The sequence below is a fragment of the Rutilus rutilus genome (assembly GCF_951802725.1).
Source record: "Rutilus rutilus genome assembly, chromosome: 18".
NCBI classification, from domain to species: domain Eukaryota; kingdom Metazoa; phylum Chordata; class Actinopteri; order Cypriniformes; family Leuciscidae; genus Rutilus; species Rutilus rutilus.
In genome coordinates this window covers 35,836,468-35,850,685 of record NC_140231.1, presented here as the reverse complement: position 1 = coordinate 35,850,685, position 14,218 = coordinate 35,836,468, and the positions used below count along the sequence as shown (strand labels likewise).

Genomic DNA, 14,218 nt, shown 5'->3' with positions numbered 1-14,218 from the left:
AGTTTACAAGTGAGAGGCGTGGTCTACATGTGAGGGGAGGACTTTACAAGTGAGAGGCGTGGTCTACATGTGAGAGGAGGAGTTTACAAGTGAGAGGCGTGGTCTACATGTGAGGAGAGGAGTTTACAAGTGAGAGGCGTGGTCTACATGTGAGGGGAGGAGTTTACAAGTGAGAGGCGTGGTCTACATGTGAGGGGAGGAGTTTACAAGTGAGAGGCGTGGTCTACATGTGAGGGGAGGAGTTTAGAACTGAAGATTTGCCACTCTGAACACTCTGATCTCTCAGAGCTGCACTGGATGTTTCCTCTTTTCTGCTCATCACAAGGTCAGTAAAACACTTTCTTTTTTGTTTTGTGAAGATATTTTATTTATTTATTTAAATCTGGACATTTATCTTTCTATTTTAGTGAAACTGAAGTGGAATTTTTAATGAGAAATTAATACATTTGAGAATATAGGCTATAAAACACATATATCACAAACTATTAAACATACAGACAAACAGATGAGAGAAAGAGAAAAATGGCAAGCAAAAAAGACTAAATATGCTAAATAGCTAAATATGATCTAATACAATATGTGTATATATGTATAATGACTGTGTATGTATATATATATATATATATATATATATATATATATAATAACTGTATATAATTTATATATATATACAGTGCTATGCATAAGTTTAGACACCCATGCTAAAGTTGACTAAAAAGAGGAATAAAAAATCTTCTTTTGGAAATTGAACTTAATGCCTTAATTTAAAAAATTAGGAAAAATCCAACCTTTAAGGACACCAATTTTCTTTGTGAATGAATAATGTATCGTAAATAAATAAATGTTCTTCCTTAAAATACATGTTGCATAAGTTTGGACACCCCTATGTTAAATTCCCATAGAGGCAGGCAGATTTTTATTTTTAAGTATTTTTTTTTATTTTTTGTTTAGGATACTATGCATCCTGATAAAGTTCCCTTGGCCTTTGGAATTAAAATAGCCCCACATCATCACATAGCCTTCACCATACCTAGAGATTGGCATGGGGTACTTTCCATAAGATCATCTCTCAATGCAAATCAAACTAGCTATTAGGCTAACTGAAATAAAACCATGCCAATCTCTAGGTATGGTGAAGACTATGTGATGATGTGGGGCTATTTTAATTCCAAAGGCCAAGGGAACTTTATCAGGATGCATAGTATCCTAAAAAAATAATTAAAAAAAATACTTAAAAATAAAAATCTGCCTGCCTCTATGGGAATTTAACATAGGGGTGTCCAAACTTATGCACCCTGTATTTTAAGGAAGAACATTTATTTATTTACGATACATTATTCATTCACAAAGAAAATTGGTGTCCTTAAAGGTTGGATTTTTCCTAATTTTTTAAATTAAGGCATTAAGTTCAATTTCCAAAATATGATTTTTTATTCCTCTTTTTAGTCAACTTTTGCATGGGTGTCTAAACTTATGCATAGCACTGTATATACAGTCATTATACATATATACAGTCGTTATACATATATATATATATATATATATAGACTAAGTTGATTCAATCTGTTAGGAGTAGCACCCATAAATACGCTACTCTGACTCCGTACATACATACACATATATATATATATATCGTTTGGTCAACCCTCTGGGGAAGGTCCTGACCCCTATATAGCCTATAGCACAATAATCTACACTGAGACTCTGAGCCTGTATGAAGCTTGAGTTCACCTGTCCTGACTTGATGTAACACAAACATACAGGCTCGTACACTTGCACCGCACATGATGAGAGATTAATCTCTAATGGACTTTAAAATACGTATTTGTAAGAGAAGTTTCTTTCATCTGTGACATCGCTTGTCATACGTCATTAACAACTAGTTTGTTTCGTATACAATGCGTAGAGTTCTTGTAAATGCAGTTGTCCCCTGCTTTTTTTGGGAGTTAATTCGGTTTTCACTCTTGTAAATGACTGAATTGTGTGTGTGTGTGTGTGTGTGTGTGTGTGTGTGTGTCAACACCTCAGTAGGATCAGTAGTACATGAACTGAAGGGTTAATTTTATTTTAGTGCCTAAGAATCAGAAACGTTCATCAAGCCATAGAGTCCTCATTACACACACACACACACACACACACACACACATGTACTGTATTCTTCTCAACAAGAAAATATGTTGTTTTTCTAGAACATCAGTTTTCCCGACACCGACAGGATCAATGTTAAAAAGACAAAGATCAAAACAGTTCTTTAGCTCGGAGTGAAGGTGTTTGCGAGTCGAGCCGGCGGGGGAAGAGTGAATCCTACATGTGTTTGTTAATGGTTTGTTAACAGTTGCTCAGGCTAGATGATTAAAGAATGACACTTCATCAAAAGCTTTCCTGTGATTCTCGATGCTCGCACACAAAAACCTCTCATACTGATTTTAGTGTATATATTTGTTTTTACTTTTGTTATTTCAGTGTTTTTTAAAGAAATGTTTCAGTTTTTACCCCAACCCATAGTGTGTGTAAATAGTTGTGCTAAAATCTTTGTGCGTATTTTACACGCAAAACAACTAGTCTACACCTGTTTCCTGTTTTTGTTTCCTGTGCGGTTTACGGCGCCTTTTTAAGAAAGTTGCAGGTTAACTTTGCTCATTCTTGTCTATTGCATATTAATTGCACATTAAGGTTTGGTTGAAAGTGATTCATTCTGATGTTTCAGAAATGAAGTGAGAGTCACACATCATATACAGAGACTAAATAAGGCTAGTTCTTGTGACACTGTTTTCTGTGTTTCTACGACCGAAACTCAGTGAGAAAAATTCATTTTTTCATCAGTGAAGCTTTTAACCTGTTAAGCTGCAACCCCACTTTTGAAAAATCCCCAGAAATGACATACCCAAACTGAAACAGATACAGTTCATGAACCCTTTGCATTAAAAGCACAAGTATGATCTCATTTGAAAGCTGACACCTGGCAGTTTATTGTAAATGTAGAATTAATTATTGTCATAATGACAAAAATTGTTATAAATAGCTTCAAAGTTTTGTAAAATTATTAGAAATTAATTTTTATGAAACATCCTCATGAAAATAAAATTGAAGTTGGCACTGGAGCAATCTAGAAATGCACTACAGCTAAAGCCATATGTCTAAACATTCTATGTTTAAAATCTGAAGATAATAAGTCCAAAACTCTGTATTTGGTTAAATGTTTTTCAAGACCATGTCAAATGACTTTATTTTGATTTGACGCTAAAATGCTACTGATGTTTATTGTCATCTTCTAACCATCTATCCAGTATATTGTCTCTATTGTTTTGTGGTGCAAACGATCCCCATTCAGTCTCAGTCTCTCCTGCACACATTCACACCTCTCCAGCCTGGTTATGGCTCGAAATATGCATTTCTTTTGTCTGCATTATAGCTACTAACGACTGGCTATTCACAGGCTATTCATAGGGTTTCAGTCCCTAATTTCTTTTCTCAAAGTTTACCACACATTTTAAACTGTATCAAATGCATTTCTTGAATAAAGACACATTTCAGTAAGCATTAAAAAAATAATAAAAGTATAACTTCTAGGTAGCAGGTGCACCTAGGGCTAGCTAGCATGTTAGCTTAGCACACCATCAATACACGACAATTTATGAGATTAAAACCATGTTTGTGCTCTAAACTTACTTTTTAACGCACGTTGAGTATTTTAAATAATCTTCTGTGATCTAATTTGGCTTCAGATAAAAAAATCAGACAGAAAATATACTATTGGATAGTGTTCTGCACAATGATAGTCTATATAGATTAGCATTACATTATAAATATAATCTATTATTATGAAAATACCTGGCATGGCTTGAAAAACACAGGTAACTCAAATATCAGTGCAATCATGTTTATTGTCTTCAAAACATCTGTATCTGCATGTTACAGCGCGATCTCTTGTTAGCTTTGTGTGTATCAGCAGAGCCCGTCTACGGAGAGCCTGTCCACTCCCTATTAAGCCCTATTGTACCGAATTTTGGTTGTAGTACCACCAGAGTTCCACTGGGGGCGCTCGCCATGAGTGCAGAATCAATGGGAGTCAATGGGGCTAGACGGCTAAATTTGTCTCTTTCACCCGATTGCCGTTGAGAAATCTCAGATCTGATTGTAGATTTTGCAAGTTCAACATGGGTTTTAGGTCGAAAGTTGAATGAACGAGTACTTATGTCGTTTTGATTTCTTACAGGTTGAGTTGTTGTTGCCCATAACACGCTAGCATTCTGCTAATGACGTCAGCATTCTGACGTCATTGACATTTTGAAAGACTTTTTTAAAGCAAATAAGTGACTCTAAAAAATCTAACACCCAGCAATGTGTAATTTCTTTGCATCTCCTTTCGAATACAACATTCAAATTACTAGATAAAAAATTATATCCTGAGAAAAGTGGATTTTGAGGGGTATACCGCCATTGACCTCCATTCATTCTGCACTCGTCCTGTGAGCGCCCTCATATGGAATCGGAGTGGAACTGCAACCAGTTCAGAAGCCGGAAGTGTAGTGAGAGTGAAACTTCTCGCCATATTAGACATTCTCTGGTATCAGTGACGTCCTGGAATGTCACATGGTCATGGCTCTTCTTCATGTTCCATATATGGACTATTATTGTGCATGTAGCGCCCTCAGGCTATTGGTATGAATTAAAAAACACAGTATCGGAATACCAAATGCTCATAAAGATTACATCGACGCATTTGGGTATAAATTCAATAAATATTATTCCTGTCTATAGAAATAGGATGTAAATCTATGAGAATCTATCAATATTTCTCCAAATCTGCACATTTTTGAGCTAAAGCCCTGAGGGACGTTGTTTTGTGTATCGCTGTCATGACGACAGCACGGAGTTTTTTATGAATGAAAGCGGCTGACGCGCATAATTCATATTAAAGGTATCGACTCATTTTTTCATTTCATAACTCCTGACACAAATTAAGACATAACTGTCACTATGAGTTTCTCAGAATACAATAGTGGTCAAATACTGAAACTTGAGTATTATATCTTTTTAATTATGTAGGGGAGAGGCGGGACGATTGAAACGCGGGACGGATGAAACACTGAGATTTTCTTGAAAACCACTCACGTCATGTACGTCAAATTTCGTCAGCACATACAGCACACAATGCCTAACATACCCGCGAAAACATTTCTTCTTTACTTCGCGTCGTTTTGGAGTTAAAGCCACAAAGCTGTTTTTGAATGCGGTGAGTGAATTCTTTCGTGCGGTACTTTTTTTTGACTGACAAGTTGGATTTATTGTTTCATGTGCCATTGTAATGATAATACGGCAGGTGTATTAGTACTGCAACACACCCTTAAGTGGGCAATATCAGAGTTTTTTAGTTTAAGAGCAAAAGAGGTTTAAATGACAGGATGCGCTGTCGGGACGGTTGAAACACTGTTTAAACCGTCCCGCCCGCGCGTCCTGCCCGTTAAACCTGGTCATAGCCTATACTGTTCATAGATTCATATACTGTTTCTAGACTTGTGTTTCTTTTAATGCAAATTAATTTTCAATTACGCAACACATGCTATCTCTGTAATAATCAGCAATTGTCCAATCTTCATCGTCTGGTTGACCTCGTTTTCTTCATAATAACAGGCTATTCAACTAGCAAACACTCAATATGACTCAAGGAAGAAATGTAAGAAAATTAATAGTAAACGGATTTGTCTGTCTTCGTCAAAATAGCCTGTTAGAAAGATTACAAAATGCGCATAGGCTTATCGCCTATTGTTTATTGGTGCGACAGAACAAAAACAATATGTACATAAGTTACTTGTCAGGTGTTGTTCACAAAAAAAAGCATTAGATGAATAGTTGCCATTTAAACTGTCATGTTTCATCCGTCCCACCCCTGTGTTTCAACCGTCCCGCACAGGCGGGACGATTGAAACAAAGCACAACTCCTGTTCAAAGTCATATTTTACTTAAATAAATCTATATTTGTACCGAATAACACATGATACTAAGAGAACACATATGTGAGTTGTTAATCACAAAAAAAATAAAAAATCTATCTGTAACCTTATCTTAAAACGACATTTATCTGAAAAGTGTTTCAACTGTCCCGGCTCTCCCCTATAGTTTGTCAAGGTATAACATTAAATCTGATAGTAATTTTGAATTAAATAAATAAATAAATAACGCTTCAGTGCGCGGGCGATGAACTGAGATCAGCATTAAATGTAGCATTAATGGCTTATTTTCAGTGTCGAGCAACAACAACCTTTCAATATCACGGGAATTACCCTAAACATGCAGACCCGACATCAACAGATGAAACACACAGAGAGAAACACAGAGACACACTTCCTTAAAGGACTTCCTGTGTGGTTTCTGTATATTCGCTAAATATTATGCACTCTTTTTGCAAATCTCTACACACGTTCTCACTCACTAAACTTTGCACTGCAATGCACTTGTGCTGCAAACCTACAACTACAGCACAACTAGAGTTAAACACAACTACAACAAGCGTCATCATTTACACACAACGGCTCAAAATTATTCACACTTGTTTCTAATGATGTAATCAAACCAACTGTACAAACTATGAAGTTTCAGAAGAGATCAGAGGAGATCAGAAGAAGTGAAAATGAATCATCAGACTCAGAATAAACAAAAATCGGCACACTGCTACTTCTGCTCCCAAAGATTTATAAAAAAAGCAACGTTTCGACCCAAACAAACGGCCTGATGAAGACCTTTAGGGTCGAAACGTTGCTTTTTTAAATAAATCTTTGGGAGCAGAAGTAGCAGTGTGCCGATTTTTGTTTATTTTGAGTTTACTTCCTCAATATGGCCAAACTTTATGGACTTATGATCATCAAGCATTATTTAATATCCGTTCATCTGTACCCGACCTCTCTGGCACTGGACAATACTTTCTTCCTTGGCTTGTGAGACCTCTGGTAAGGACGGCATCAGTCAATGCCAGATCCCTTGCAAACAAATCATTCACAACGACTTGGATTTTTTATTTACTGTCGAACATGGCTGAATGCTGTTGATCTCGCCCCTATTATGGAAGCAACTCCGGCTGATTGTGACTTTCTTAGGCTGGTGGACTGGCCATTATTTTTAACAAACGTTTTAAATGTCGCTTATTGCCATTTATGAACTATCAGAGTTTTGAAGCCCAAGTGATGATGTTGTATTACAAGAAACCAGTGCTTTGTGTAAATGTTTATCGTGCTCCTAAATATCACAAAGACTTCATTGAAGAATTCTCAGATTTTTTGTCTCACATTGTTCTAGAGCTGTAATCGGGCCTTAAAAGTTCGGCCCGAAAAGGCCCGAGCCCGACAGAGTTTGGCCCGAGCCCGACAAGTGCATTTTGATTGACAGCTTTTTAAAAGCCCGAACCCGTTTACAGCCCGACTGTCCAAAAGGCCGTCTATCAGCAGTGATAAGAGTGTCGGAGAATAGCGCGGACACGCGCTTCACACCGCGAGCCGGCACACGCACCACTCGGCGGAAAAGGGAGAGAAAGAAAAAAAGAGACTGCGCCGCACGCACACAGCACCTTTGTCTTTCGTAAAAAAAGGAGTAATTTATACATTTTTTAACATCATTTATTCATGACTAACGGAGGCTAGAGGCCACTTGGAAGTTGGAACAAAGAAATAAAATAAGTCCTCCAGAGACCAGCCTCCATTTCACCTCCTCAAGATCCATTTTCACGCTAATCTAAACACATCACCTGACCGCTCATTTACCACGCAACCCGAAGCGCGAGCCCGAGCCCGGCCCGAGCCAGTGTAAAATAATAGAAATTAAGACCGAACCCAACCAAACCCGTCGGGTCCCGTCGGGTTCGGGCAAAGATCTTCAGCTCTACATTGTACTACTGTCTGATTCAATCTTAATTGTTGGTGATTTTAGTGTATGTTTGCTGCCCAGGAAAACCTATGGTAGCTGAATTCATAGAAATGTTGGACTCTTGATTTAGTCTGTTAGGAGTAGCACCCATAAACTTGGCCATTCTCTCGATCTCGTTCTGTCTTTAGGAATCTCGATTTGTGATCTTAATATCATGCCTCATAGTTTTTCTGATCATTGTCCAGTGGTATTTAATGTGTGTCCTTCTGCTCCTGTGTCGATGGTATGTTCCCGTATATTCACTCCACTTACAGCATCAGAATTTCTAAACGCTTTTATTGCCTCTTCACAAATCCCTTGTATCGAGTCTGCATCTCCCTCTGTCGATCCAGATGAGTTGATTTCAACATTTAATTCTGTCTGTATGAACATCACGGACTCTATTGCTCCATAGAAAACGAAGGAAAGAAGAGCCAGAACAGACTCGGGCTCTTAGACGGGAATATAGAAGAGCAGATGTTAAGGGAAAGTCTTGCAAAATACCAAAAAGCTGTGAAATATTATAGAGCAAGTTACTTGTCTGATTTGATTGCTAAAAACCCGCCGCGTGAGCTTTTTGCTGTTATCAATAGACTGCTTTGTCCAAGTACAAAACTTAGCTTTACTTTATCATCGGCAACGTGCGATGTGATTTTTTGTTGAGAAAATAAATGGAATCAGAGCAAGTGTTTCATCTATGGTTGCTAACCCAGTGCTAACAGATTTAACTGGAATGTATTCTTTTAGTCAGTTTGAACTGGTGTCACTCTCTGACATTAGAGACGCAGTTGCACTGTCCATTCTTAAGGAAGGTGCTGATAGTCGGCTCAAGTATCTTATCTATTATTATTAGTGGTCTACAGAATGGCATCGTACTACGTTGCCTAAAGCAAGCTAATGTTAAGCCCTATCTTCTAAGTCTGGACCCACATGGTTAAAAAAAAATTATCTACCAATTTCAATTGTCTGGCTTGTCTAAGGTACTTGAAAATGTTAATAAAAGTACCTTAAAAATAATAATATTTTGGATAAATTTCAGTCTGGTTTTAGGGGTGGTCACAGTACAGAATCAGCCCTTTTGAGAGTTGTTGATGATCTTCTTTTAATTACGGATGCAGGTAATCATGCAGCATTTATTTAACTGGATTTGTCAGCAGCCTTGAGACTTTGCGTTTTCCCCCGTTCCACTGCCTGTGTTTGGCGTCTTGCGTCTTCGCTTTGAAAGATTATGCTTTCTGTGTGAACCGGCACTGAGTGAGTATCATAAGGTAATATGCAGATTTGTGTGCTGTGCCTTTTAAAATGTATCATGAGTTCTGAGCGTTCTCACAACTCTGTACTCATTCATTTGTATGTTCATCTTTTTGTTTGGGCTGTTTAATATTAGGATTTTTGTTTAAAAAAAACTCTACCATAGCACCGCCCCGCAATATCAAGCCCCGCCCATTAATCCCGCCCCCAGCACCCCCCTGGTAAAATATGTTCCCGCGGCTGGCGTGCGCCTGGCAAATCCGCCGTTATAATAGCAATCCGCCATAGAACAAGTGCGCCTGCTCTTAAAGGGAATGTGAGATGTCGCTCTGATTGGTTTATTTCACGTTACGCCCAAACCACACCTATGAATAATGAAGCTACTTCAGACCAACACATTTTAGATTTGTGTCAGAGAGTCATTTATCCCGCCGGTATAATAGCAACAGCGCCCGAGAACCGCCCACAAAGTTACTTGTGTTTTGCGCTTGATACTTGCGTTTCAGATCGTTAAAATAGGGCCCAGAGTGTGTGTAAGAGGAGGAAGAGGATGATGAGGAAGAGTGTGTGTAAGAGGAGGAAGAGGATGATGAGGAAGAGTGTGTGTAAGAGGAGAAAGATTGTGTGTAAGAGGAGGAAGAGTATGATGAGGAAGAGTGTGTGTAAGAGGAGGAAGAGTGTGTGTAAGAGGAGGAAGAGGATGATGAGGAAGAGTGTGTGTAAGAGGAGGAAGAGGATGATGAGGAAGAGTGTGTGTAAGAGGAGGAAGAGTATGATGAGGAAGAGTGTGTGTAAGAGGAGAAAGATTGTGTGTAAGAGGAGGAAGAGTATGATGAGGAAGAGTGTGTGTAAGAGGAGGAAGAGTGTGTGTAAGAGGAGGAAGAGGATGATGAGGAAGAGTGTGTGTAAGAGGAGGAAGAGTGTGTGTAAGAGGAGGAAGAGTGTGTGTAAGAGGAGGAAGAAGATGATGAGGAAGAGTGTGTAAGAGGAGAAAGATTGTGTGTAAGAGGAGGAAGAGTGTGTGTAAGAGGAGGAAGAGTGTGTGTAAGAGGAGGAAGAGTGTGTGTAAGATGAGGAAGTGTGTGTGTAAGAGGAGGAAGAGTGAGTGTAAGATGAGGAAGAGTGTGTGTAAGAGGAGAAAGATTGTGTGTAAGAGGAGGAAGAGTATGATGAGGTGTCCTTCACCATGTGTCTTGCTCTTCACAGACATTAGTGTGTGTGTGTGTGTGTGTGTGTGTGTGTGTGTGTGTGTGTGTGTGTGCACTGTGATTGTAGTGATTTGCTAAGGCTGATTATCCTGAGACTGCTCCTGTAACTCCGGTTCCTTTTCCCATGATAACGGAATCTGTGGATGAGAAGAGTGTGTGTAAGAGGAGGAAGAGGATGATGAGGAAGAGTGTGTGTAAGAGGAGGAAGAGGATGATGAGGAAGAGTGTGTGTAAGAGGAGAAAGATTGTGTGTAAGAGGAGGAAGAGTATGATGAGGTGTCCTTCACCATGTGTCTTGCTCTTCACAGACATTAGTGTGTGTGTGTGTGTGTGTGTGCACTGTGATTGTAGTGATTTGCTAAGGGTGATTATCCTGAGACTGCTCCTGTAACTCCGGTTCCTTTTCCCGTGATAACGGAATCTGTGGATGAGAAGAGTGTGTGTAAGAGGAGGAAGAGTGAGTGTAAGAGGAGGAAGAGTGTGTGTAAGAGGAGGAAGAGTGAGTGTAAGATGGGGAAGAGTGTGTGTAAGAGGAGAAAGAGGATGATGAGGAAGAGTGTGTGTAAGAGGGGGAAGAGTGTGTGTAAGAGGAGGAAGAGGATGATGAGGAAGAGTGTGTGTAAGAGGAGGAAGAGTGTGTGTAAGAGGAGGAAAAGGATGATGAGGAAGAGTGTGTGTAAGAGGAGGAAGAGTGTGGCTGCATTTCAACACCTTTCTTACTGTCAGTAAAAGTGTTGTTGTGTGATTACCTCTGTCTCCAACTCTCATGGTGATTACACCTGTGTGTGCCTTTAGAGGGCGTGTGTGTGTGTGTGTGTGTGTGTGTGTGTGTGTGTGTGTGTGTGTGTGTGTGTGTGCCTTTAGAGGGCGCTTTAATTCTGTGGGTGAAATTCCCAAGGTGGCGTAGTCGGGAAGTAATATCAAACTGTTTATGTTGTCTGTGTGATTCAACAGATTGAAATGGAGTGGAGAAAGAAAATCACCGGCTGGAGCCTCAGAAATCACAGATCAGCAGAAATCAAGAAGACTGAGAGAAAAATGGAGGACAGAAATGAGACACAAACCAGAGAATCACCAGAGAAAAGAGGACAGACATTTGATAGATGTGAGAGTGAGGAGATACTAAAGCCAAACTGTGAGTGCTGTTATAGTCTTATAGTCTTGCTAGATTTACTATTATTGTCTTCACACATACCAGATGTGCGATTGTGTTTAATATGTTTTATAGATTGAGAATATAACAACAAATCCCAAACAATATGAATAGTCTGATCTATATTTGTGATTTCTAGTCTCCTGTGATCCAGACGAGCCTGTAAAGTTTGATTCTGATGTCAAAACTGAGGAGAGATTCTCATCAAACCCTTCATCATGTTCTCAAGATCACACAACATCAGTGACGTCCAGATACCAGAAGACCTGAACATCTTCATCATCATCATCATCATCAATCTGTGATGCAGAAAAAAACTGCATATTTGTATTTTAAACCTGTTCTTGCTGCTTCACTGACACACTAGTGTTTCCTACCTCTGATAGTGTGTAAAAATAGCGAACACTTGCACATGCTTATATATATATATATACCTCATCCAGGTCTTACTCGAACCTGGGCCCGGTTCCCCGATAACGCTCACTCTTAGCGCGCTAAGAAGACTCAAAAGATATATCTTACCAAAGTTGTTTATGTTCCTAAGTGTGTTCCCCGAACCATACCTTAGGAAGCTGCTTAAGATATTCCTTCTTACGTGCGACGTTACCCGCTGCTGTCTGTGGAGATGCTGCTGAATCTGCTGATATCGATGGCTTGAGAATCAGTTATTCTCTCGTGCAGGGGCCGTTTATGTGAGAAAGCGGTGATCTTTATAAAAGAAGCACCTCAGAAATAGTAGAAATTACATTTATTAGGACTATATGACTAGATATTATAAAAAATAATCCAAACTATAATAGCCTATAATAGCCTAGCCTACATATTTTAAAATTGTATCATATATTTCTGCCATAATAACCATTTCAAAATGTTTACATGCTTTCTTCTCTTTCCCATTTTTGTTCGCTGAGGTGGAGCTGCGATGAAATATTGTTCTTGGAAATACTTTCCAGCATTTCAGTAATAAAAGCGTACATCTTGCGTACGGTGCTCGGCAGTGATCAAAAAGGATTTAAACAGTGGATTTTGAATCTCTTCTTGTAAACTCAGAGATGTGGATTCAGACGGCAATTAAATTCCCACACGACCTGTTTGTCAAAAAACAGAAGGTACTAATTTGGCCAGGGATTTTTACGCGGGTTGGGTAAGAAAAAACACTGATATTATGGATTCGGACGGCACTAAAATCACAGACTTACCCCTGTAAATGTTTAAAATACCGGACGAGCCCATGAGAAGCAATATTAGCGTCCGAATAGGACTTAGCTGACTGTAGCCTATGCTTTCACTGGCCTTTAAAAGCGCTTAATTAATTAAATTAATAATGTTGTATAATAATATAATTAAAAATCTAACAACAATCATAATGACAATTTTATTCTTTGCATGAAAACACTTGAATTAGCCTAACTGAACACTGTCTGTGTGTATTAAAACTTCAGAATTATATTCATATAGACCTGCAACAGTGATAAGGTGAAGCTAAGAGTGGTCCAGACCAACCTCACGAAAGTGTGACTTACAGAAGATATACTATAGTGTACGAACGTGTCGGGAATCGTGCCATAACGTTAAGAGAGAGGTTAAGGAATAGGTTAAGAACTACTTAGCGATAAGAACGTTTTGGGGAACCGGGCCCTGGTCCTTGTCCTCCAGGTGCTTTAACAAGGAGGGTAAAGACTAAAGACTCCAGCATTAAGTTTAAAACGAATAGCAAGTATAAGCTGACCTCCGTTAAATAAGAAAGAGAAACACACTGGACAAACGGCTGGTCCATCACAGAGAAACACAGTCATAAACACACTTCATGTGTCTTCAGGAGAACTGTGCACTGGAGAACATCTGTGAGTGACTGAAGCCCCACTGAAATATTAATCCACTAGAAAACATAATCTCTCTAAACACACACACCTAAACATGATATTCACGTCCCTTTGGGCCTTTGAATGACAGTGTGGTTTATTTGATTTGTTTGCTTTTGTAATTTATGTGTGTGGTTGTTTTGCCACATCATGCAGTAATTCAGAATTCGGCTTCACTACGGATGCCTGGCTGCAACTTTACACTCCTTTTTTATGTTTCCTTTTGACAATAAATATTTTACTTTAAATGTTTGGCTTTCTTGTGTCCCAATTTTGTTGCTCCCTCCTGAGCCAAGTAACAAAACTGAAATTACCTTTAGAACTCTGGATTTCCAGAGTAATTCACTGCAGCAACTGCAGCAAACGTGTGTGTCCGAGTTTCTTAATTAGTGATTTGTAGAATAGGATTAGTCATCTGTGCTCCTGCAATGAAGAACTGTTGTGTTTGTGGGAGAGAGAAAAAAATCTTCAAGTTCTCTGTGACTTCAAATGCACTGATACACACGTGTGGCTCTTCTCTACAACTACAAATTCCTACGGTGGCCCAGTAGTGCACAACAAAACGAATTTTAAAAAGCAAACATAAGTTCACAACACAACAAAATGAATCCACAACACAGCGGAAATGAATCCACAACTCGTCGGAGTCGGCAGTCTTAATATATCAATACCACGATTAGTTTTAACAGTATGTAACCATTGTATATCAACATAAAATATACTTCAGAATCACCTACATGAGTTATAGCTGCGTATTTATACTGGAGAATGCTTTGACGCGCTACCACAGCGTATCCCTAAGGGAACGTCTGGCAATTCCACCAAGTGGTTAAGAAGCTTATCTTCAG

The 14,218-nt window shown here is 38.9% G+C and overlaps 1 protein-coding gene across 1 annotated transcript; it reads left to right on the top strand.

Annotated features, from left to right (window-relative positions):
• The first annotated feature begins 286 nt into the window (after positions 1-286).
• LOC311277358 (uncharacterized protein) lies at positions 287-13,618 on the top strand. Its single transcript, XM_084387652.1, has 3 exons — positions 287-325; positions 11,310-11,490; positions 11,648-13,618. Exons 2-3 carry the CDS (start codon positions 11,316-11,318, stop codon positions 11,776-11,778), a joined length of 306 nt encoding a protein of 101 aa, XP_084243778.1. The 5' UTR covers positions 287-325; positions 11,310-11,315; the 3' UTR covers positions 11,779-13,618.
• The last annotated feature ends 600 nt before the right edge of the window (positions 13,619-14,218 follow it).

Coding starts and splice junctions, on each gene's coding strand:
- LOC311277358 (XM_084387652.1), top strand. CDS start 11,316: ATGGAGTGGAGAAAGAAAATCACCGGCTGGAGCCTCAGAAATCACAGA. Junction 11,491..11,647: donor GGAGATACTAAAGCCAAACT/GTGAGTGCTGTT, acceptor TGTGATTTCTAG/TCTCCTGTGATCCAGACGAG.